This window comes from Lithobates pipiens, unplaced genomic scaffold (genome assembly GCF_037356315.1).
Source record: "Lithobates pipiens isolate NorthernLeopardFrog02 unplaced genomic scaffold, aLitPip1_a1.2 Scaffold_23, whole genome shotgun sequence".
Taxonomy (NCBI): domain Eukaryota; kingdom Metazoa; phylum Chordata; class Amphibia; order Anura; family Ranidae; genus Lithobates; species Lithobates pipiens.
Genome location: NW_027507785.1, coordinates 194,690,308 through 194,716,590, shown reverse-complemented (window position 1 = coordinate 194,716,590; position 26,283 = coordinate 194,690,308). Strand labels below are relative to the sequence as shown.

Below are 26,283 nucleotides of genomic sequence, written 5' to 3'. Positions count from 1 at the left end.
GGTCCGATAGGAAACATTCCGTCGGAATCTCCGACCGTGTGTACAAGGGCTTAGAGGGGTAGGTGCTGTGTCTGTCAATGAACTCAGAGAAATTGATTTTACAGTGAGACCCCTTTCACAGTGGGGCGCTTTGCAGTCACTACAGTGCTAAAAAAAAGCACCCTGAAAGAGCAGCTGCTGTGTCTCCAGTGTGAAAGCCCCCCACTCACTTTTGCCGTGCGTGACAGTTTATGGGTGCCAAGGGGACCGGCACCTCCACCGCAGCCACAGCTGCATCCTCCATCTTTAAAGTTTTCCGCACAGATGTAATAAAGGAGACAACCAGCACCTTCTTGTGCATCACTGCAGTTGTGGAGGAACAACCTCACTAACTAACAGGACAGGGAGTGTGGCCACCAACCCCGCAGGGTGGGCCACATCCACGACGACAAAGCCAGACATAGGATCAGTTGAGGCCGATGAGGCAGGGGAGGGCGCCATTTAATAGCCTATATGCCCAAGCGCCACCTGGGAAAATGCAAATACCACAGGGGGGCAGCCGACAGACCTCCTCTGCCTTAGTCCCTGCAAAGGGGCATCACCGAGGGCACTGACCCAGGCTATTCACAAGGAGCACCGGCCAAGACCCTGCACTGGGGCGCCTACTGATATCCCGCTCAGGGGGCACTGGCTGAGGCCCCTTACGGGGGGCATCCACTAAGGCCCCTCATGGGGGGCGCCTACGGAGGGCCCATTTAAAAACCCCCCCCCCAAAAGGGGGTCGCCCTATCGAGCCCACACAGTGTTGTCCCTCTGGAAGAATGCGTCCGGCGTGACCCTGCGGACTAGCCTGTCCATCTGCCGCAAGTGCACAGGTCCACGGGGAAACCGGACCAGGCTAGAGCTGAGGAAAGAGGGCGGATGCCCGTAACAGAAAGTGGCGACCTCCGCTGCCCGCTCTAGGGCTGCCCCACATGTCGCCCGGTCAGCAGGATGCAAAAGCCGCCAGCTAACTTAGTGGAGGACTGCCACAGGGGGCGTGGATCTGCGAATGCCTGGTCTCCCACCCAACCATATCAGGCACCAAGGTGTACTCCTGTACTCCCCCATAGTGGGGGGGGGGGGTGTGGACAGTGTCCAAAGCACCCAAGCCAGAAGCTTGGGCCTCAGCCGGGGAAGGGGGGGGGGGGATGTGGAGGAGAACCCCAGAGGGACCGACCACCCCAGGAAGTACCCGAGCCCCACACCAGGGAAGGAGAGAAAGGGGCCCCTTTCTTACCACTCAAGCGAGTGCGCGGATAACGCTCCCAGACAGATCCTCCTCGCCACCTTAGTGGGGGGGAGGTGTTGGCCATGAGGAACTCTGTGACACAGGCCTAGACCCGGTCGTATGCGACCTCGCAAGGCATAGAGCTCGCAGGGCCAACGGCTGACCTAGCGTGTAGTTGCACTCTGCACTCGCTTGCTGGCCAGTCCGGGGAGACCACTGGATCTTAGTGCCCAGTCCGGCAGTTGATTGTAGAAAAAAAAAAAAAAAAAAAAAAAAAAAAAAAAAAAAAAAACACACAACAAGAGAATAAAAGTAGCTTAAAAAGCAAAAATAAAAAATAAATGCCAGGACCAGAGATACCAGCAGGGAACTCCTTACTCCTGACTAGGCAGAAAAAAAACTGAAAGCCTATAGCAGAGATGGGGGTGTATATCACCCAGGACTGCCCATAGGCGTAACAGTTTTTATTCTGCCTAGTGTCCTACTCCTGTAGGGGGCGATATAACCCTATGGTTCTGAATAATGGAGCACTGTGTCTTTCAATGAACAAAAGAGAAATTACTTATTTACAAAATTTCTTCCGAAAAACAAGAAAAATAATTTTTTCCAAAAAAATTAAAAACCCAGTGGCAATTGAATACCACCAAAAGAAAGCTCTGTCTCAAAAAATAAAAAAATAAAATGATTCAAATTTTGTTTGACTGCGCAATTGTCATTGAAAGTGTGACAACGCTGAAAGCCGGAAATTGGACTGGGCAGGAAAGGGGTAAAGTGCCCAGTATTGAAGTGGTTAAGTTTTAATTTTTTTCTATTTTTATCTGGTGATCCATCCAGTAAGTCTGTTTTTTCAAAAGAACAAGCTCTCTTCCAGATGCATCAGTTTACAGGGATAACACAAACCATGTAACACTGGCAGGGGTGCTTAAAATGATCAGCTTTTATTTATTAATGTAAAACCTTTATCCCAAAAGGAAAAAAATAAAAACTGTTTACGGTAACTGATTATATGTGTGAGCTGGTGTTTGGCTTCAATTTGTTAGTGTATTTACATCTGCTAGTATATCTAACACTACTCTCCCACCCACAAACTGACAATGCTGCTGTCTGTTGTGTCCCCTGTTCTCCATCCAAACTAGGGGCCCACTAATACAGCAGGCGTGTCACTGGCCAGATCACCAGGTGAAAACAAAAGAGAAAAAAAAAAAAAGCCTAAAAAAATAAACCTAATGTATCCACCACATCTAATGATTGTAAACTTTAAAAGGATCTTGGAACAGGTTACATGTTCCAACCCTGCATTTAGGGTAAAAATGTAACATGTTCAAGCTTATACCTCCTCTTCCCCCCCAATTCCCTCCTGGTGACAGCAGGCAGGGATTCTTTGTTAAAACGCTGCTATTTGGCCACACCCACTGCCCCTGCTCCCTAGGTGCTACGCAGGCTGTGAACACTAAACATGACCATGTGCCTTCAATGCATTCTGCATGCAGCTACTCAACAAATATTCAAGTGCAATATGAAGAGGACTCAACAGTCCTCTTCATATTCATCCTTATAGTCCTTTATATGATAGCCAGTAGCCTGGATTCAACTTTGGGCAGTCGCACTAAATGCACACAAAAAAAAGGGTGCACTGAACTCATGAAGCAAGTAGGAACTATCTTAATGGAGGAATTAAGCACACACACTCATAAGTATAAAATGTAATGTTTTAGACCTAGTTTACCTTGAGTATCTTAGTTCTTTCAGACTGGGATTTATCAGAATGCATGGAAACACATTCTAGTTCTGTAATCTTATGCACAGCTTCACTCAAGAGATCTGCTCCCAATCGACAATCAACAAATACCAGGACAGGGGGTTGAAACAGCTTGGAATCCTAAAAAGGAGAGAGATAAGCATAAAGCACAAATATCTGAAGAATGGTATGCTTTCAAAACATATGCATATGAAAAATTGGCATTAATGCAACTGCATAATATAAAGAAATTGTGCAGTACTGTATTTATATTTTCATTTTATTAAAAAATATATTATTGCTACATATCTATGTGCACAACCACAAGTAGCTGGAATTAATGATCCCATAGATATTTTATTGAAGGATACATTCATAATTAAATATACAATGAATAGACATCTGCTATAATAATCAGTAGGTGAAAAAAAGTGAGCTGCGCTTAAAAAAAAAACTCTTAAAAAAAAAAATGTATCCAATCACAAAAATTCATCAGTAATCACAAGGAAAAATAGTGACAAAAAGGGATACAAACAATTAACTTAAAAAAATTCAAGAAAATTAATTATATCAGTGAGTAATATCTTTTAAACATATAAGTGACAAAAAAATTTAATCAGTGCCCATAATATAGTTAGCATAAATTGCATACCCCTTATATATAAAATCACATAAATTGTCAGTATTAAAGAAAATAAACCGACACACCCCCAAATTAGTTGTAATAAATGAACAAAAAAACCCAACAAAAAAAATTATTTTGTTAAAGAAAAAATCAGAAAGAGTCCCAGAAATAATATACAAAGGATAGTGTTGATTCTTCCAAAGTGAAAATATGGAATTAGCACCCACAATGTTCTGTGTTAAAGAGAATCCAAGCAATCACCTCCACCAGTGAGAAGGGGGGCCGCTTACCAGAATTATATATCTCAGTGTCAATGAGATCAACAGGGCAAAAGCACAGGAGTTCTGGATGACCCGTCACATGAGCCACACAGCCTTTATTCTTGATGCAAAGACTGTGGGGGGTGACATGGAGGACATCCCAGGCTCTTCCTATGGTGGTCGGTGTTCAGGACGGAGAAGGTGTCTCCGTCCTAAACACCGACCACCATAGGGGGAGCCTGGGATGTCCTCCATGTCACCCCCCACAGTCTTTGCATCAAGGATAAAGGCTGTGTGGCTCATGTGACGGGTCATCCAGAACTCCTGTGCTTTTGCCCTGTTGATCTCATTGACACTGAGATATATAATTCTGGTAAGCGGCCCCCCTTCTCACTGGTGGAGGTGATTGCTTGGATTCTCTTTAACACAGAACATTGTGGGTGCTAATTCCATATTTTCACTTTGGAAGAATCAACACTATCCTTTGGATATTATTTCTGGGACTCTTTCTGATTTTTTCTTTAACAAAATAATTTTTTTTGTTGGGTTTTTTTGTTCATTTATTACAACTAATTTGGGGGTGTGTCGGTTTATTTTCTTTAATACTGACAATTTATGTGATTTATATATAAGGGGTATGCAATTTATGCTAACTATATTATGGGCACTGATTAAATTTTTGTTGTCACTTATATGTTTAAAAGATATTACTCACTGATATAATTCATTTTCTTTAATTTTTTAAGTTAATTGTTTGTATCCCCTTTTGTCACTATTTTTTCCTTGTGATTACTGACGAATTTTTGTGATTGGATACATTTTTTTTGATTAGAGTTTTTTTTAAGCGCAGCTCACTTTTTTCACCTATTTAGTCTATTATCGGAGTATTACGATTAGGGTTGCTGCTTGTAGGGAATTTATATTTTTAAATTTTTTTTTGAATAGCGCGGTTTACTCTTTATATCGTATAACAATCAGTAGTTTCAGCTCTGGTTTGCTGATTTCTGAAAACAATTATTATAGTAACTAGCAATCATTAGAGCTTTTTTGAAAAGCCCGTAGCATGTGAAACACACCCAAAAACTACACCCAGTGCCAAAAAAAAAGTGCACACACATAGAGAGGTGACACAAAACGTGCAACGGGTGTTACACTAGTCCTCCTTAGGAAGGACCTTACCCTGATGCCCCGAGGCGTTAGGCTCCAGACAGGGACTGAGGTACTTCACTTGCAGCTTAGTCAACTGAGCCTTAAAGTCAAACCCTAGGCGAACAACTAAAAACACAGCTGCATTACATAGATGTTTCATTTGTAATCTTACAGAGCCAATCTTGTGAATACAGACCTAAGCCCTACTTCACAGCCATTTAGTTCCTAGTTCAGCAACTCAGCCCATGTCACCTGACTGCAGCTTGTTCATTGGGCAACATTTAAATCATCACCTCTGTTAAATGAGCAAGAAGGCGTTTCATGGAGAAGTAAAGCTGAACCAGGATACAGTAAAAATCAGAACCAGTTAATATGCAAAAATCACAAGACTAGTTGAACAAAATGACAAATCCTATTGCAGACTATAAACTTTACATATTTAAACTTTGGATTTAGAGGTTTGCCTGTATATATACAGAAAGGAACCTTTTTACCTGTTTCATAAAGAAAGGCCCACCCAGGTCCTCTTTTTGGATAATAGAAGATGAGTTAGCAGTTATCAAGTATTTGGAATCTGAATAGAATTTTTCAGTATGTTTTCACACAATTAATGTTTGCATACAGTTCACACACAGTCATCATTTAGAGTTCCAAAACAGTTCAACATTCACACGTGAACCCTCAAAACATAGATAATAGGCATTTTTTTTATACTTACATTCAGTATTTCAAAGAGTTTCTTTTTCTTTGAAGGCTCTTCCACCCACAGTACAATCTGACGCACATTAGGACATGGTTGGTTCTTCTCACCAACAGTGATTCGCACAGGATCCCTTAAAAGCTGCTGGACAAATGTTTCAATGCTGGCAGGAATGGTGGCTGACACTAGGATTGTTTGACGATCCTGTGGAGCCTGTTCAATAATCTCAAGCACTTGCTGCTGGAATCCCATCTTTAGCATTGTATCTGCCTGGAAATGGAAAACAGACTAGTAAATCTATCCAACAAAGTTGAACAAAATCAAACCCTATTCACATACGGTATCAGTCAGTTCTCATTTTTCTTTTTTTCCAGAATCAGGATTTGTATACCAATAATATACAGTATATATACGGTAAACTGTCATATCCACATTGACAAATTTTGTGATTCGGGTTTCAATTACTGAGCAGTTCTGGGTTTCACCCCTCCGTACAACAGGTGCCGCCTCAATGAAGTTCCAGTACTGTGCCATTCTAAACTAATATCCTACCTTGGTAATATCTCTTAAACATGCCCATCAACCTTACCATTCTGGAACCAGGTTTTACATGAACCAATTCTGTGTGTACATTTAATTGCCCTGCTGTTTTTTTCTCAATGATTTAATGGCACTGTAGAGTACTGTATATTATGGCATAACTATCCATCCTTGTAAAATGGGACACAAGAGATTGCATTTTCTTTTGTCTTTTTGTTTACCCATGTAAATAAAACACATCTTTAACCACTTGAAGACCAGGCCTTTTTCCGACACCTTTTGTTTAAAAATCTGTATTTTTTGCTAGAAAATGTAGAATCCCCAAACATATATATATATATATATATATATATATATATATATATATATATATATATATATATATATATATATATATATATATATATATATATATATATATATATATATATATATATATATATATATATATATATATTTTTAGCAGAGGCCCTAGAGAATAAAATAGTGGGTTTTGCAATTTTTGATGTCACGCGGTATTTACGCAGCGGTTTTTCAACGAACACAGACACAAGATAATACACAATCTTTGTTAAAATAAACAGATGGCGTTGCTCTGAGTAAATAGATACCACCCAACATGTCACCCCTCCCTCCTCCTGTAAGGCCTCTTTCACACGAACGATCAGGTCCGCCTGTCAGTTTTTTTAGGCGGACCTGAGCTGACCCTCCATAGAACTCTATGGATCGTCAGATGTCAGCGGTGACATGTCCGCTGACATCCGACCCGTTCCGAGCCGAAAAAAGGGTGACGGAGGAAAAACCTACTTTTCCATCGGTCTGCGGAGAGGATGACGACAGACTGTCTGTCCTCATCTGATCCCCCATAGGCACTCTGACAGGTCCGTCCCTGCACAGTGTGCAGAGACGGACCTGTCATCTTCCTGCTCAGCGGTTATCGATGGAGCGATCCCCTGCTGAGCAGAGCCGGTTCCGTACACTGACACGTCCGCGTGAAAGAGCCCCAAGTCATTCAGCAGCTAATTTACATAAAAGTCATCCGTTGGTAGAAAAACAATAATACTGGGATGATGGATGTAGCTGCAGACATCATCCCAGTACAACTACTTAGGCTTCTTTCACACTGAGGCGCTTTACAGGCTAAAAACAGTGCCTGCATAGCGCCTGGAAAGAGCCTCTCCAGTGTGAAAGCCCGCAGTGTGCTTGCAGGATGGTAAAAATCGTCCTGCAAGCAGCATCTTTGCAGCGCTGTAGAAGCGGTGTATACACCCCTGCCCATTGAAATCAATGGGGCAGCGCCAACGCCCGCCCGCGTGTGAGAGTAGCCTTAAAGCCAAATGATGCACATGCCCATTGATTAAGCACCAACTCCATTTCTAGAACATACATACATATGAGGCAAGTGTAGTAAATTTGGTCCCTTCAATTAAAAAAGGAGTAGCTCCAGGCTCCTTCATAAAAAGTAAACAAACAAAAAAAAAAGTCAGCAGATACAAAAATACTGTAGCTGCCTACTTTTAATATTGGGGAACTTACCTGTCCAGGAATCCAGCAGTATCCTCACTTGAGACGATTTTTCAATCTGCTATGTGGTGCCTTCCGCCCCTTTCTTGACTAAGGCAAACCGGGAGTGAAGCCTTGCGGTGTTTCCTACTGCACTTGCGCACAGCTGTGCTGTGCTTTGCGAATGAGCTGGCTGCGGGGGAAGGAGGGAGGGGCGAACTGAGCAGGAAGTGGGAACCAGGTGCCCGCGGCCCCCTTCCTAGACCTTTGCAGGAGCCAGGACTGGCTCCATCCCCTGTCAGCACTCTAACAGCAGCTGCGGATGCACCATTCACATACCCCCTCTCTACGGAGCCTGAGCGACACACACACACACACAAACATACACACACACACACACAAAACTTTTTCCAGATCATAGATAGAAGGATCCCCTACCCCACCAGGACATTCTATTCTGACAGTGGGACTCGCAGTTGTCACAATACACAGATCAATGAATGCAGGCATTGAGCGAGAAAAGTTTTCCCAACATTCTCCTTCTACAGAAAATATATCACACAATAAATTGCTTTCGAGCAAAGACAACCACACAATGATAAAAATTTGTCTGGTTCAGCAGGGACAGGACAAATTTGTAACTGTCTATGGCCAGCTCAACTTACACTGGAGCAGGATGCAAAAACTGAGGACGTAGTTCCAGTCGTAATTTAATATTATACAACAACATTATCACTTACCTCATCCACTATCAGAATCTTTAGCTTAGCAAGATTTACGGAATCTTGTTTAAGTATTTCCAAAAGCCTTCCAGGAGTTGCTATAATAATCTAAAAGAAAAACAAACAAAAAATAAACACATCACGGGTAAAAGGGTCAGCAGGATTACAATGATCGATAAGCAACAAAAAGCGCTGCGCACAGTATAGAAGGGTATTATGCAATAATATACTTTTGTGGTATTTTCAAGCTAAAATATCTAGCAAGTTGCCATTGTTGGCCTCTGTGGAAATAGTTATTACTTGTCTGAAGGTAGAATAGGTAGATCAGGACAATAGGTAGATCAGGACAATTGCTGTATTTATGGTGTATGTTTTGGGTCAGTGACATCTTTTAGAAAGGGCTAATGTTTAGATATAATACAAACTCAAAGTAGGCACTGGTCTTAAAAATGAAATGTTCAGAAAAAATTACTGCACTATACTAGAAAACAGTAGCAGCCATCACTACAATCCAACAGAGATTGTGTGAATTTTTTTACTCCTCTCTAAAAGCCTGTTGCTAGGGGGTCCCTCGTAGTCTGCCTTCTTCAATGCCCGGGCTGGTGACATCACTTCCCCTCGCGCCGCACAGTCATCTGGGACCTGTCACGTGTCCCAGATGACTGTGCGGCGTATCAAGGCACCCGGCAATGCTCGCGCATGCGCAGTGGGTGCCCAGCTGTGAAGCCACAGCCGGGTGCCCACACTAAGAATGCCGGCGCCACAAGCGGAGCGGGGAACGGGGGGGGGGGGGGGGGGCTTCGTCCCCCGCATCGCTGGACCATGGGACAGGTAAGTGTCCGATTATTAAAAGTCAGCAGCTGCAGTATTTGTAGCTGCTGACTTTACATTTTTCTTTAGGGGGCACCCCCCTTTAAGGAGTCACAACAATGATTGCATCCACCACCCAGAAGAGGAGATTAAATACGCTTTACCATAAAGGTAGCTTTAACCAAGCATGTAGTAATGGTTGGGATGGTAGTCACAGGAATGGTATCCAAGAGTGCACTGCAAGGTTCTCCACACCAGCTGGGCCACTTGTTAGACAGCCTTAAAAAAAAAAAAAAAAGAAGGAAACCTCCACATAGTGTAAAACCGTTTGGCCACAGATTTTATTAAAAGGTATAAAACTTACATAGATTCCTGAATAATAGGCATCATTAAAAATATCTCCTTGTAGTGAGCACATAAACATTGAAAAAGGAAGAAAGGGGAGCAAAGACATGGAGTGGACACATTAGATCCAACGCATTTGGTCCAGTTGAAGTCTTTGTGAATGAAACGCATCAATCTGATGAGTCCGCTCCATGTCACCGCACCCCTTTTTTCCTTTTTCAATGCTTATGTGATCACTACAAGAAGAGGTTTTCAATGATGTCCATTATTCGAGAACTATTTAAATTTTCTACCTTTTAATAAAATCCATGACCACACCGTTTTACACCATGTGGAGGTTTCTTGTTTTCTATGGATGTCGGAGTTTATAAATTTGACAAGTGGCCCGGCTGGTGTGCAGAACCTTGAGGTCAACTCTTGGATACCATTCCTGTGACTACCATCCTGACCATTACTACATGCTTGGCTACAACTACCTTATGGTAAGAGTATTCAATCTCCTCTTCAGAATGGTGGATGCACTCGTCATGGTGACTCCTTAAGTCAACTTTTGGATTTCCATTTTCATAATTACCATTGAACATGAACTTTTGTCTTTTTTTCACAATTTTGAACTATTTAAAAAGATGACGTTATGCCACTTATATCGTTTTCTTTTGCACTTTGTCTTGCTGCTATGTCATTATTATTGATATAGATATATTTAGCGCTGTGCACTGGTCTTAACAATGACTGATTATGATTATTGAAGATATGCAGAAAGCAAATATATTTCAGAAATCTGTCCTCTTTTTGCAGGCTGAAATGTTTTTACAATTAATTAATCTGCAGCTCTAGTACCGTATTTTTCGGACTATAAGGCGCACCGGATTATAAGGCGCACTAGCAACGACCGGCTGATAAAATGGATATTTCCATATATAAGGCGCATCGGACTATAAGGCGCACCGGATTATAAGGCGCACTAGCAACGACCGGCTGATAAAATGGATATTTCCATATATATAAGGCGCATCGGACTATAAGGCGCACGGTCGATTTTGTGAGAAAATTTAGGCTTTTACGTGCGCCTTATAGTCCGAAGGTTAACGTCAAGAGACTTGATCTGTGACTCCATGCGCGCCCATCTGACAGATACTGTTAACAAAGAACTCCAGCGATGTCAACAGGTCATATATAAGGCGCACCGGATTATAAGGCGCACGGTCGTTTTTGGGAGAAAATTTAGGCTTTTACGTGCGCCTTATAGTCCGAAAAATACGGTAATATATTTCTCTGTAGACAGAGCAAATGCCAGTGATAAAAAAGGAAGAAGGGATCCACTGCATCGTCAAAGAATCAGTCCTTGTGTTGAAAGTACCAAGGTTGTAGACAACAGAGAGGTGGCATTTCTCTAAATACAGGTGTTTTTAATGGCACATGTGCACAAACTCAACAGGAGAATTAAAGTTTTTGTAAAGGTTGAAGGTAAAAAAAAATAAAAAAATAAAAACTTTTTTGTGTGCTGCTTCCCCCCCACAGCCCCCACCCTACTAATCACCGGAGCCCCTCTTGATTCAACAATGTGCACAGGCGCCTCAGCTGTCCCGGGTCCCTCTCTCCCCATTGGCTGAGACAGCAGCGGGAGCCATTGACTCCCACTGCTGTAAATCACAGCCAGTGAGCCAATGAGGAAAGAGTGTGGGGGGGGGGGGGGGCAAGTCACAGCTTTATGGGTCTTATGGACGATAGAGCGGGGTTCGGGAATAAGTACACACCAGTGTCCCCATATTAAGCAGCTACTATTGGGGGGTCACTATTCAAGGGGGAGGAGCCAGGAGCGCAGACTGGGGACCCAAGAAGAAGAGGATCAGGGCTGCTCTGTGCAAAATCACTGCAAAGAACAAGTATAACATGTTTTTATTATTTTTAAATATACCAAAGATTACTTTCATGAAAAAGTTCTAATAAAGAGAAGCTTGTTATTCATATTCTCTCTCCCTCCCTCCTCATTGGCTGAGACAGGAGCGGGTGCCACTGGCTCCCGCTCTTATCAAAGTCAGTAAGCCAATGAGGTAGAGGGGACGTGGCCTGCTCTGTGTCTGAACGAACACAGAGCAGTGGCTGAGGCGTGACCCTGCTCAGGTGCCCCCATAGCAAGCTGCTTACTAAGGGGGCACTCGGCAGGAGGGAGGGGGGGGAAGGAGCACCAGTGAGAGACTCGAGAAGAGGAGAATCTGGACTGCTCTATGCAAAAACCACTGCACAGAGCAGGGAAGTATAATTTGTGTTTTTTGTTTAAAAATAACAAACATGACTTTAAAGACTAATTTGCAAATGTGACAGTTTTACCACAGGTGATTTATGGCATAATTGTTTCTTTGGTGTGGAGATTAGATTTAATATTTGACAATATTTAAAAATAAAGTTATTGTCTAGATACATAAAATGACTATTTATAGTGGATGTATGGAGTATCAGGGTTGGGTTACCTGCACATTTTGCTTTAGCCTATAGACCTGAGGTGGTAATGGCATCCCTCCAACAAGCAAAGCAGTCTTCATCTGAGGAATTTTAAACATTAGCTCCTGGGCCTGTTTCTCAATCTGCACAGAAAGCTCTCTGGTGGGAGTTAAAATCAAAGCAACTGGAGCATCTTTCTAACAAAGAAAAAAAACAAAAGATTTTATTTATACAGCGACAATAAGCATCCTAACACATCACAGAGTATACAGACCATTCATATCCAAATATATGTACAGTCAAAACTTTAGTTTTGTTTTGGGTAGTTTGGATTGATTCAAAACGGATCAAATCACTTCCTGTCCCAAAAAGCAACAGAAAACGAGAGGTACATTCTGGGGAGGGCATTTTCCCTCTTAGATAGCAGTCAGCAGAACAGATGCCCCCATTAGAAGATTTATCAGCACCTCCTGTTTTGGTAAGAAAAATAAAATCTTCAATTTCCCATACATTTTTGACTCTGTGGGAATGGTCATCAGGTCAAATAGAGAGGGTAAATCTACCCAGGGTGTCGCAGACAAAAAATAAAAAAAACAGTGAAAGTGCCAAACATCCATCCAAGAGGAGTACAAGGTTTTCAATGATAAACATTTGATTCATAGCAGAAGAGAGCCAACACATGTCAAGGGCCAAAACACTCACTCCCCCTTCACCAGAGCTTTAAAAAAAAACAAAAAAAAAACGGCGCTATTTTTAGGGCAGATTACAGGTGCTATTTCTAACGCTATAGCGCCTGCAAAACGCCCTGGTGTGAAAGGGGTCTAACACTGGCTTAAAGAGGAACATCAGTCAAGGCTCATACATTTAAAAAAAGAGAAAAAAAAAATAAAAATAAAAAAAGCCTTCATAATATTAAAAGGTATGTTTATGACAGTGGTCTCCAAACTGGAGTCCAGGGGCTGCATGTGGACCTTTACTTGCCTTTATTTGGCCATTGGAACACTATCCCACCAACTGGAACTAATGAAGGAGCACCATTCTCCCTACTGGCGCCTTCAATGGGGCACTATCCTCACTGACATCAACGATGGGGCACTATTCCTCCCAATAAACCAGTGATGTGCTGGGGCATTTTCTACTCCCACTGGCCACAGTCTAACTCCATTAAAACCTGAAAGACAGTAAACTGGCCCTTGTTTAGAAAGTTTGGAGACCCCTAGTTTATGACACCCATTTCATTAATAAAAAGCATGCGACTTTCCCAGTCCTAATTATATTATATTACAGCACACACCTCTTTTCTGACAGTGGACATTTTATGTGGAGTATTTGAAGCCAGTGCCCGTTCTGTTCCAGGGGAAACAACCGCTTCTCTGTCCTTCATGCAAGAAAATTATGCACTTCTTGGCCACGCCTGCCCATTCACACCCTGCAGTCATACCTGCACCCTAACACCCCAGTGCCATGCCTGTACACTGCCGTCCTGTCTCCTCGCTGCTCTGCCTGAAGACTCCTGGGCTTTGTGACTAGGATATCCCAGGAATCAACATGATTAGAGACCCTACATCATTGGCCTAGGCAAATAAAGTTGAAAGACTAAAAATGGGGGGGGGGGGGGGGGTGCAGTCCATTCATAACAGGATACACAGGATACACCCCGTGTATGAGTGTAACAAAAAATGAACTTATCCTTTAAGAAAAGATTGGCTCCGCCATCAGAGACACAGAAACACAAACCAGTAAGAGATTAAAAAGCCCCCTTAAAACACTCCAATATACACAACGGTTATAGTTAGATAAATATGCAACAATTTCAAACATCACTTTAAACCAAAACAACACCTGGGTGGGAATATGGACACTGTCCTGGAAGATTCTTGAAAACACCATTACCAATAATTGTAACCATGGTTTACCCAAATCATCTTCCATAACTAATGCTAATGCCTGCAACACTTTCAACACTTTCCTTCCACAGGACAAGTCCTGGCTGGACAACATTTCCAAATGGTAGTGCTTCCTAAAAGCATGGCTTGAGATCCATACCACAGTCCTAAAGATTTCTTCCTAAGAAGTACCTGCCATCTTTGTTCCAGATGTAGCCATCGACCCCGTGGATTCTAGCAAGTAGTAACTGACAAGGACTGATGAATGCTGAAATAATAGCAATCCATCAGGCCATGATACTCTGGGCAGCACCTAGCCCTGGACAGGTCCACTGTATAAAAGACTAGACATTGGATAAATCTTTGTCAAAATAAAACTTCTAGAAAACCCAAAAGGGCCACCATTTGTATCTTGAGGGTACTGAGTAACAAACTCTTTTTGAAGTGGTTCAAAAAGGCAGTTTTTTTTTTACCTTGAGTGCAGCTCACCCTCTTTATACATACCTGGACCGCATCTCAGTCTAGCACTGTGCCCGAGCAGCAGCTCTCTCCCTTCTCATAGGTCAGGGGTTGACAAATTTGCTTGGAATCTAGGAGCCAGCTAAAAAAGTTAGGAGCCAGGTCCGTGACAGCGATCTGGACCTGTCCCTGGCCTGACATATGGAGACGAGTGAGGGGAAGATAGCCCCCAGCCCCCCACCTGTCTCCAAGTCATTGCCCATAGCTCTTAGAGGGACATTTTTAAATTGCATTTTAGTGTAAATATGAGATGAGGTCTCTCTGACCCCAGATCTCATATATAAAAGAGGACCTGTCATGCTTTTTTCTATTACAAGGGATTTTTACATTCCTTGTAATAGGAATAAAAGTGACACACATTTTTTTTTTTTTTTTAAAAGAACAGTGAAAAAAAATTTAAATAAAAGTTAAAATAAGAAAAAAAAATGTTTTAAATGCGCCCTGTCTCGCCAAGCTTGCGTGCAGAAGCGAACGCATATATGAAAGCGGTGTTCAAACCACACGTGAGGTATCGCTGCGATCGGTAGAGTAAGAGCAATAATTCTAGCCCCAGACCTCCTCTGTAACTCAAAACGTGCAACCTATAGAATTTTTTAAACGTCGCCTATGGAGATTTTAAAGGGTAAAAGTTTGTCGCCATTCCATGAGCGGGCGCAATTTTGAAGCGTGACATGTTGGGTATCGATTTACTCGGCGTAACATTATCTTTCACAATATAAAAAAAAAAAAAAATTAGGCTAACTTTACTGTTGTCTTTTTTTTTTATTAAAAAAAAAATTTTTCCCCAAAAAAAGTGCGCTTGTAAGTCCGCTGTGCAAATACGGTGTGACAGACAGTATTGCATCGACCACCATTTTACTCTCTAGGGTGTTAGAATAAATAATAAAAAATATATATATATATATATATATATATATATATATATATATATAATTTTTTTTTTGTTTGTTTGTTTTGTTCTAAGTAAAGGGATGGAGAAAGACTGGCAGGCAATCCCATTAGCATTGTTGGTTGTAATTCCAACGGCCACCACAAGAGGGCGCCAGATTCCAGAAGGAACCATAGGATCACAGAAGGCCTCAAACCCGGGGGCTCAATTACCGATTGCGCGGGGGGGGGGGGGTCCACGGAGACGGGATACCCCCAGCTATGCTGCCCCAGGCGCAAGGTCGCTGATTCTAGTCGCCAATGCGACCTGGCGACCGGGTTTTGTCGAGCACTGTCATAGGTTGAGACTAATAGCAGCGGGAGCCACTGGCTCCTGCTGCTGTCAGACACTGTGACAAGGGAGCTGGGCCGAGTCACACTATCTGTGTCTATTGACAAAGGCAGTGAGGCTTGGGATTGAGCCCACGTGTGCCACGATAGGAAGTGGCTTTCAATAAAAGGCACACTGAGAAGAGCAGGAACCCTAAAAGGGTAGGGTCATTGCTGCTCTGTGCACAACCATTGCACAGAGCAGGCAAGTAAGACATGTAAATTATTTTTAAAACATCTTATCCTTTACAATCACTTTAACACCGCCCTGGAGTTAATCCAGAACTGTAGGAATTGAATATGAATGTATGTAAATTTTTTGTGAGGAAAAAAAATGTCCTCCAAACTTTAGTGTATAGTTTACAAGTATTCACTTTACAGATAGCAAGAAAGGCGTTAATACTCCTTTTAAAAAATCCTCTTTTCTCAAGAATTCTCCTGCCAGCCTCCAGGCCATTGGTGGAAGAGCCAGGAATGCAGATGCAAGAACATTCTCAGTCATAATAAATTCAGAAAATTCTGTAGAGTCCAGGGAGAACTGACTGCCAGAGACTTCAGAGCCGAGACTCGTCTCCTTTTTGGACCCGTAGAGCTATCAACATAACTGCTTGGTCCTGGATGATCTTACTGATCACTAGGGGTAGCAAAGAGCTACCCCAAACCTGACCTCTCCCCAAGGCAATATAAATCTACCTACCTTACACCTGTCTAATACGTACATCCATGGCGCCATTTGTTTATAGTGTCGAACATTTCTGGTTCTTTGAAACATAAGGAATGCTACATGGCACTGCACAGGTTAATACTTCATACCCACATTTTACCATGTTACAACCAAAAAAAACAAATGTATTTTATTGGGATCTTATGTGATAGACCAACAAAAAGTGGCACATAATTGTGAAGTGGAAGGAAATTGATAAATGGTTTTCAAAATGTTTTCCAAATAAATATATGAAAAGTGTGGAGCGCATTTGTATTCAGCCCCCTTTACTCTGATACCCCTAACTAAAATCTAGTGGAACCAATTGCCTTCAGAAGTCACCTAATTAGTAAATAGAGTCAACTTGTGTGCAATTTAATCTCAGTATATACAGCTGTTCTGTGAAGCCCTCAGGAGGCTTGTTAGAGAACTTAGGCTGGCCATACATTATACAATTTTCTTGTTCAATTTCCTTTAGATTTACCTTCAACTAAGTAGTTCAAGAGCCTGCCTGATTGCACCAATTCAAAGTATTTAGGTGTGACCTCATATTATATAGTTTTGGTAAATCTAAAAAGGAAAAAATTATGCAATATTTTTTTTTGTACAATGTATGGCCAGCCTTAGTGAACAACCAGCATCATGAAGCCCAAGGAACACACCAGACAGCTCAGCGATAAAGTTGTGGAGAAGATTAACCACTTTAGCCCCGGAAGATTGGGCTGCAGAATGATCGGGACATTTTTTGCGATTCGGCACTGCGTCGCTTAAACCGACAATTGCACGGTCATGCGAAGCTGCATCCAAACAAAATTGATGCTCATTTTTTCCCCACAGATAGAGCTTTCTTTTGATGGTGTTTGATCACCTCTGTGTTTTGTATTTTTTTGCGCTATAAACAATAAAATAGTGACAATTTTGAAAAAAAATGCCATAATAAATATCCCTTTTTTTTTTTTTAAAGCAAATTTTTTCTCAGTTTAGGCCGATATGTATTCTACATTTTTTTTTTTTTTTTTACAAAATCGCAATAAGCGTATATTGATTGGTTTGCGCAAAAGTTATAGCGTCTACAAAATAGGGGATAGATCCATAGCATTTTTATTATTATTTCTTTTTTACTAGTGATGGCGGCAATCTGCAAGTTTTATCATGACTGCAACATTATGACAGACACATCAGACAATTTTGACACATTTTTGGGACCATTGGCATTTATACAGCAATCAGTGCTATAAAAATGCATTGATTGCTGTATAAATGTAATTGGCAGTGAAGGGGTTAACACTAGTGGGCGATCAAGGGGTTAACTGTGTTCCCTGGAAGGTGATTCTAACTGAAGGGGGGAGGGGACTGACTATAGGAAGTGACGGGTCGTGGTTCCTAGCTAATAGGAACACATGATCTGTCACTCCTGTCAGAACAAGGAAGCGTGTGATTACACACACTAGTCCCTGTTCTGTGTCTCCTGCTCACGATCGCTCATAGGCCAGCGGTAATCGCAACCATCAGGCACGAGCATTGGCACCCCCACTGTGCAGCGGGACGTGCGCCTTCCTGCTATCCTGATCCCGCGAGCCGACGTATAGCTACAACAGTTCGTGGGATCGCGCCGACCTGCCGCAGTATAATGACGTCAGCTGGTTGGCAAGCGGTTAAAGCAGGGTTAGGTTATAACAACATATCCCAAGCTTTGAACATCTCATTGAATACTGTTCAATTCATCATCCAAAAATGGAAAGAGTACACGAACATAAATAATCAAAAGTGCTAAATTTTAAAGGCTTATGTGCAAGTTATTGTCATAAAAGTGTTTGGGGAGCCGGGTCCTGCCCCAGGGGACATGTAGCAATCCAAAAAAAAAAAAAAAAAAAAAGTTTTTTCAGGAGCAGTGATTTTAATAATGATTAAAGTGAAACAAAAATGAAATATTACTTTAAATATTGTGCCTGTAGTCTGCCTGTAAAGTAGCATATTTCCCATGTTCATAATAGTACCACAGCAAAACGACATTTCAAAAAAAAAAAAAAAAAAAAAAAAAAATCAGCAGGACGCCTCCCATGGAGGCGGAGTTTCTGTTTCTCAGTCTGTCGCGCTGTGATCGAAGATGGATGCACATCGCAGGACACTTTTTTTTTTTTTTTTTTTTTTTTTTTTAAGGACTGTCTCCTGCCATTTTTACTTTTTTGGTGACCGAGTAGGGGTACAATGTATCCGATACCCATTCTCATAGGGGGAGGCCGGGATCAGATAAGCCCCCAGCCCCCCACAACCACTGAGCAAGGGTTGTGGGGATGAGGCCCTTCCCCGCCCCCCCAATCAACAAGCGAACAAGGTTTATTTTGGGGGACCCAAAGCACCTTTCCCATGTTGAGGGCATGTGGTCTGGTACGGTTCAGGAGACCTGCCAGGTTGCCTGTTCGAATAAGGGTAGGGTATTGATTTTGGGGGGACCCCCATGCTTTTTTGGCACAAGGTTCCCCTTAAAATCCACACCAGACCCGAAGGGCCTGTTAATGGACTGGGGGGGGGGGGGGGGGGACTTGCGCCATTTTTTCAATGATTTTTATCTTTATTGCCAGGATCCAGTAATACATTACAGCCGTGAACAGTTTTAAATGACTCTTTCCTTTAGAAATTTTGCTGCTCTCATTCATTACACTATATCTACGGCCGCTATGCAAGCAGCCTTACATAGTGTGGGGCGTGGACTTAGCCCCCTGAGCCATCATTGGCCAAAAGCACCCTGCCTTTGGCCAATCATGGCTCTCACAGAAGAGCATGCTGTGATTAGCCAAAGCACACAGGTCCGGTAACCTATAACCACAAGGTACTTTGTATGGGCTGATCTTAAAAGGTGCTGCTCTGAAAGTAGAGGTGGACCCCTATCTAGCCTGTCCAGAAGGCTCCATTGCTCCCTACCTCACTCTATCAAGGGAGGATTTATTAGGAGGCTTGCTGGAGCTTACACACAACCTAAGACCCAAACACAGTATGTTCTCCACTCCTGCAGCCTGTAGTGTTTACTGGCCAAAGCAACCCACTTTCTGCACTCAAAGCCCTGAATAGGATGGCGCTGGAATATGGGTGCTGTGCAGAGTTGCACATGCCACCCATCATCCGATGCCGGAACAGAGCTGGAGCCACCTTGGTCCTCTCTCCTGAAAAAAAATGCAGGAAAAAAAAAACCCCAGGGGGGCCCGATGACCATCAGCACCACTATCACATCAGAAGAACCAGGGAAAAAAAAAAAAAAGGGCACAGGCTGAAGAAGTTACTGGCATCAGTCAAGCAGCAAGGTCCAGTGTATATGATCAGGGGAAAAAACCCTCAGGTAAGTAAACAGATCAGGATCACAGGCACACCAGGGGGGTCCCAAAAAACACAATTATCAAAGCCAGGGGAAACAAAACAAGCATGACAGCGAGCGCCTGGATAGTCTGAAGCACAAAACTGAGGGGGGGGGGGGGTCTTTCTCATCTTTCTGGTTTGTGTTTTCTGTTGAAGGCGGAGCCAATCATCTCAAGTAGCTGTCCTGGAAGATGATTTGGGGGGGGGGAAGTTGTCTGTCACAGTATCTCAGTCACAGAGACATAAACACACACACAGTTTATTGCACAATTAGCTACTCTTACACGTGTAGTTAAGGTTAGCATAAGAAACGCTTTAATACCAGGCACTACCTGTTTGAGACAGTGGATGATGGCTGGAAGAAGGAAAGCTACTGTTTTTCCTGAGCCAGTGTCTGCGCTTGCCAAAATATCTCGCTCCATCAGTCCAACAGGGATCATTTGCATTTGGATCGGAGTGGGAACTTCATATCCGGCCCTTTTTAAATTTGCACAGAGTGCAGAGGGAAAGCCTAAATGTTCAAACTCTACGATAGGTTTGCACACCTCATGACCTTGCACAGATAAGCCAAGCTGCTGTCTTAGATGGTCAATCTGATCCTGCCCAAGCTGGGCTATAAAATCGTGTTCAGTGTAGGAGTAAGAGGTATCATTATGAGTAGCTGTAGAGGATGAAGACTCCATTGACATGTATGGCTGAGGTATGATATCAGATGCAGTATATACATGGACCTGTCCTCCATCAGTACTTGCCATCACCTGGTACTCGAGTGGACCGGCTGTGCTCTGGGTGCTGCTCTTCTGAGCTTGTAATAAGTCCCTTGCTTTGCACTCCAAGCTGCAAACATCATGCTCCGTCTGATCACATATGTATTCTCCATATCGCCCACATACAACACACACTGGTTCTCCCGAAACGGGCCAACGCTGAAGTTTGCTGAAGGATTTGATGGGTTCATCTTCTAAAACACATAGTTCTACAGAGGATGGCAAAGAAACACAAGAGGGGGCAGAGAGAGTATCTAAAGAGGGGGATGGTGCTGAAGGGGGACCACTGGACACCACAGCTGGTGCATCAGGAGAAAATACAGATGAATCAACTTCACTGGAGGCAGATACTGAAATACTGCCATCCGCTGAGGAAGTGAGGGAAGGAGGAGAATCTGGAGGAGCAGAGGAGCTGGTCGCTGAGGGGTGGTTAGAAGAGGCAGGTGCCAACCCAATGGCATCCCCTGAGGAAGTGAGGGAAGGAGGAGCAGAAGTGCTGGTCACTGAGGGCTGGTTAGAAGAGGCAGGTGCCAACCCAATGGCATCCCCTGAGGAAGTGAGGGAAGGAGGAGCAGAAGTGCTGGTCACTGAGGGCTGGTTAGAAGAGGCAGCAATAAGGGTAGGCGATAAGTGTGGCAACTCAGCAATGGGCAGCGATGGTGGAATGAGAGCAGTAATAGAAGTAGAGGAGTTATGTGACACCGCATCATGGCTTCTATCGGTGGCTCTCTTCTTCCCCGCACTCTTCTCAGTCTCTGTCCGCCTCTTCACAGCTCTCGGTAAAAACATTATAACCACAACCTGCAAGACCGATCATCACATCTGACACAAAAGCACAACTTCCTGCCTGTCAGCCACTGCAATTAGACCGGTGTCCCCGGCGCCGTGTCAGCCAATCATCTCCTTCTCTTCGCCACACATGGGCTCTGTACCAGCCAATAATCTCCTATTCCTCACACACCGGTGTAGTGTCACAGTTTGATGCCTATCACAGGATGGTGCGGAAGTGACGTTGTTGCGTACTGCGCATGCGCGATGCGCTCCAAACGCTCGCGCCGTGCGTTCCAACATAGTTTCGGCAATACAGTTCAGCGAAACCATCACATAATGTTACGGAAGTGATGTTACACACAACACAAACACGGGCCACGTTGTTGCGTACTGCGCATGCGCGATGCGTTCCAAACACTTGCGCCGTGCGTTCCAACATAGTTTCGGCAATACAGTTCAGCGAAACCATCACATAATGTTACGGAAGTGAAGTTACACACAACACAAACACTGGGCCGTTCGTTACAACACTAATACTTCCCTTGTTACCTAGTAGGTTTTGCATTGCTGGGACTTGTAGTGCCTATCCTGAGCTACATGCTTCAATGTTCAGTGTCCTCATCCCTATCCCCATGCTTCAATGTTCAGTGTCCATCCTTATCCCCGTGCTTCAATGTTCAGTGTCCTCATCCTTATCCCCGAGCTTCAATGTTCAGTGTCCATCCTTATCCCCGTGCTTCAATGTTCAGTGTCCTCATCCCTATCCGCGAGCTTCAATGTTCAGTGTCCTCATCCTTATCCCCCTGCTTCGATGAGGACACTGAACATCGAAGCATGGGGATAAGGATGAGGACACTGAACATTGAAGCTTGCGGATAGGGATGAGGACACTGAACATTGAAGCACAGGGATAAGGATGGACACTGAACATTGAAGCTCGGGGATAGGGATGAGGACACTGAACATTGAAGCAGGGGGATAGGGATGAGGACACTGAACATTGAAGCTCGGGGATAAGGATGAGGACACTGAACATTGAAGCTCGGGGATAAGGATGAGGACACTGAACATTGAAGCTCGGGGATAGGGATGAGGACACTGAACATTGAAGCTCGGGGATAGGGATGAGGACACTGAACATTGAAGCATGGGGATAGGGATGAGGACACTGAACATTGAAGCTCGGGGATAAGGATGAGGACACTGAACATTGAAGCAGGGGGATAGGGATGAGGACACTGAACATTGAAGCACAGGGATAAGGATGAGGACACTGAACATTGAAGCTTGCGGATCGGGATGAGGACACTGAACATTGAAGCATGGGGATAGGGATGAGGACACTGAACATTGAAGCACAGGGATAAGGATGAGGACACTGAACATTGAAGCTCGCGGATAGGGATGAGGACACTGAACATTGAAGCATGGTGATAGGGATGAGGACACTGAACATTGAAGCACAGGGATAAGGATGAGGACACTGAACATTGAAGCTCGCGGATAGGGATGAGGACACTGAACATTGAAGCATGGGGATAGGGATGAGGACACTGAACATTGAAGCACAGGGATAAGGATGAGGACACTGAACATTGAAGCTCGCGGATAGGGATGAGGACACTGAACATTGAAGCACGGGGATAAGGATGGACACTGAACATTGAAGCTCGGGGATAAGGATGAGGACACTGAACATTGAAGCACGGGGATAAGGATGGACACTGAACATTGAAGCATGGGGATAGGGATGAGGACACTGAACATTGAAGCATGTAGCTCAGGATAGGCACTACAAGTCCCAGCAATGCAAAACCTACTAGGTAACAAGGGAAGTATTAGTGTTGTAACGAACGGCCCAGTGTTTGTGTTGTGTGTAACTTCACTTCCGTAACATTATGTGATGGTTTCGCTGAACTGTATTGCCGAAACTATGTTGGAACGCACGGCGCAAGTGTTTGGAACGCATCGCGCATGCGCAGTACGCAACAACGTGGCCCGTGTTTGTGTTGTGTGTAACATCACTTCCGTAACATTATGTGATGGTTTCGCTGAACTGTATTGCCGAAACTATGTTGGAACGCACGGCGCGAGCGTTTGGAGCGCATCGCGCATGCGCAGTACGCAACAACGTCACTTCCGCACCATCCTGTGATAGGCATCAAACTGTGACACTACACCGGCGCTCAGTAATGAGGTCACTTGTTCCACTTCCGTATACACAAGGCCACGTGATGGAGCATAGAGATGTGTTTTTTTGAATTGTAATCACGTGTGTACATAAAGCCTCGGTTGTCCCCACGATCTAATAAAACTCAGCTACTACTCTTCTATCGTATTATGGATTGTTTGGACTGAATGAATTACCAAAGAATATGATAAGACTCTCGGGTTGACAGGCATCAAATTCCTATGTTAGTATCCTCTATACTGGTGATCTGTCAGACTTGCTGGCAGTGGCTAGAGGCACAGAGGATATTGTTTATTAGATAATGAATATCCACTGTAGTAGAAAATAATGAGATACTAAAAAAAAAGCGTTCTTTAACGCTGCTCTGCTGAAAAAAATGCATCAAAAACGCATGTTTTATGTGTTTTTGATGGATGTTGCCGGTGTTGCGACTTGTGACATATAGAGTCCAGACAGGACACCGGTGTGTATTACCCAGAATGCTTTTGCAAAATTTTGACATGTGAATCAAAAAAAGCACCAACACCACCACAATGCAGGTTCGTTTTTTTACTGTGTTTTTGGTGCATGGCACTGCATGTTTTATTTATTTCAATGGGGACCTGCATGGCATAAAGAGTCTCACAGGATTTAAAGGGAAACATTTTTCTTCTTTTTTTTTTTTTTTGCAAGGTTAAAATGCAGCAAAAATGCATTCATGTGAAAGGGCCCTACATTTGCTCTCCCACCCCACTTTTTTTTTCCAGGAGCAGGTAACTTTTTCAGCTAATGGCTTCCGCTGCTCTCAGCAAAGCCTGTGAGATCAGGGAGAGCCACTAGAGATGGGCACAGTGCTGAATGAAGTGAGGTCTTCGGTAAGTATAAGGGGGAGGGTACAATACTGTTATGTAAAGTAAAACCTTTACCTTAATGCAGGGAATGCAATTGTAGCCATGGTGTTAGCACTACTGACAACAATCTGCCAAATCACCCTGCTGCCAGATCCCCATATATCACCTCTGAGACAATGAGCAGTTGTTTGTGTAGTTTTGTTGCGTTTATTGCGTGATAAAACTTGGTTGGGGGTAAAGGAAGATATGGGATGCCCATAGCACTTATTGAATTGTCATCACGGGCGGGCAGCGTAGTGGCACTCCCGCCTAGCAGTAAGAAGGGTTGCTGGTTCGTATCCCAACCACAACACTACCTGCCTGGAGTTTGCATGTTCTTCCTGTGCCTGCATAGGTTTCCTCCGGGCACTCTGGTTTCCTCCCACACTCCAAAGACATGCAGGTAGGTTAGTTGGCTTCTGTCCAAAATTGGCCCTAGTATATGAATGGGGACCTTGCATTGTTGGATCCTTGAGGGTAGGGAGCAACGTGAGTGTGCAATGTACAGGGATAGGGACAATTGTAGACACTCACTCAGGTTGAACTGGTGTCTTTATTCAACCTTACTAACTATATAACTCACATTTGTAGAACATTGATTATCAGCTTTTAGCCCTGAAAATGATACACTTCTAACATTCACAGTCTGTTCTCCTGCATATCTCCACTGCAGACTATTGCTCCTCTTCCTCCTCTGCACTGACTCCTGCAGAGTATCACTACCTCGATCTCCTCCTGTACAAATCCTTTATTGCAAAACTGTTAGCCCCTGTACACACGGTCGGACATTTCAACAACCATTGGATTTTGTCTGACGGATTGTGTCCGAAACTGTTGCATACACACGGTCGGACAAAGTTGTCGGAAAATCCGATCTTTCAGAACGTGATGACGTAATTTCGTTTCGATGGGACTATGTTCAGGCTAGTAGCCAATAGCTTTGATGTAGGAATTTAATCTGAGCATGCGTGGCACTTTGTCCGATCGGAATTCTCTACACATGATCGGAGTATGTCCGATCGGACCAGTTTGTTGGAAAATATTTCCAGCAAGTTGGAAAATTTGGTCAGACGGAAACAGTCCGATGCATACCACACACAGTCGGATTATCCGACAAAACCGTCCGATAGGACACATTCCGACGGATTCTCCGACCGTGTGTACAAGGGCTTGGATTCCTGTCTCATCACTTCCAGTAAGACAAAGAGGGATCACTCTGAATAACCCCAGTTTGCTGGCTGTACTTTGTTACTGTAATAAAGTCTCTTGAATGGTGTTGCTTTAGAAAATCAATAAGCCAGAGAAATACATTACCTCTCCCCGATGGCTCAGTGAATTTGGTAGTGACATAGTCTTTTGGATGGTATTACCATCAGCGCCTAGAGGCGATTCAGTTCGCATTGTGCGCTATATAAGTATTTCATTCATTCATTCACCAGAGTGCTTTACCAGGTCAGAGATACTCGGTGCCTCTCCCCAACTACTCTCAACAATCCTCCTTTGGCTTCTTCCACAATGACCTTCTCCAAAGTGCAAGTCCTGTGTTCCCGTCACAGCAGCTTTACACTAACTCCATGGTGAAGATTTTTATCCAGGAATCCAACCTGGCATCTCCTCCAGCCCTCCTCCGCGCTCGGCACGCCCCCCACCTGGGGATGCCCTGCTGCAGCTACCTAAAACTCCATTGTCCTTTTTCCTGCTCCGTCAGACTCCCCTAACAGCATGTGACCCCAGTTCATATGGGAGGCCTGCCCCCTGGCAATACCGAATGGGAATTGGCCAGGGCTCCTCACATGAGCTGCCTGTCACTCGAACTTCAGGTCCAACCACCGTTCCTGAACAATCTTCCTGAAAGCAGGGGAGGCGCCTCTGAGTCAGAGCACAGG

General features: G+C 43.7%; 1 protein-coding gene across 1 annotated transcript in view; it reads right to left on the bottom strand.

Moving 5' to 3' along the window:
* Positions 1-21,493, bottom strand: part of DDX59 (DEAD-box helicase 59) — a 31,580-nt gene extending 10,087 nt beyond the window's left edge. Inside the window, exons 1-5 of the mRNA XM_077452725.1 lie at positions 20,132-21,493; positions 12,113-12,280; positions 8,505-8,594; positions 5,740-5,991; positions 2,976-3,128 (exon numbers count right to left, since the gene is read on the bottom strand). Coding sequence (XP_077308851.1) covers positions 2,976-3,128; positions 5,740-5,991; positions 8,505-8,594; positions 12,113-12,280; positions 20,132-21,355 — 1,887 coding nt within the window. The 5' untranslated portion in view covers positions 21,356-21,493. The remainder of the gene's footprint in view (positions 1-2,975; positions 3,129-5,739; positions 5,992-8,504; positions 8,595-12,112; positions 12,281-20,131) is intronic.
* Positions 21,494-26,283: the final 4,790 nt, after the last annotated feature.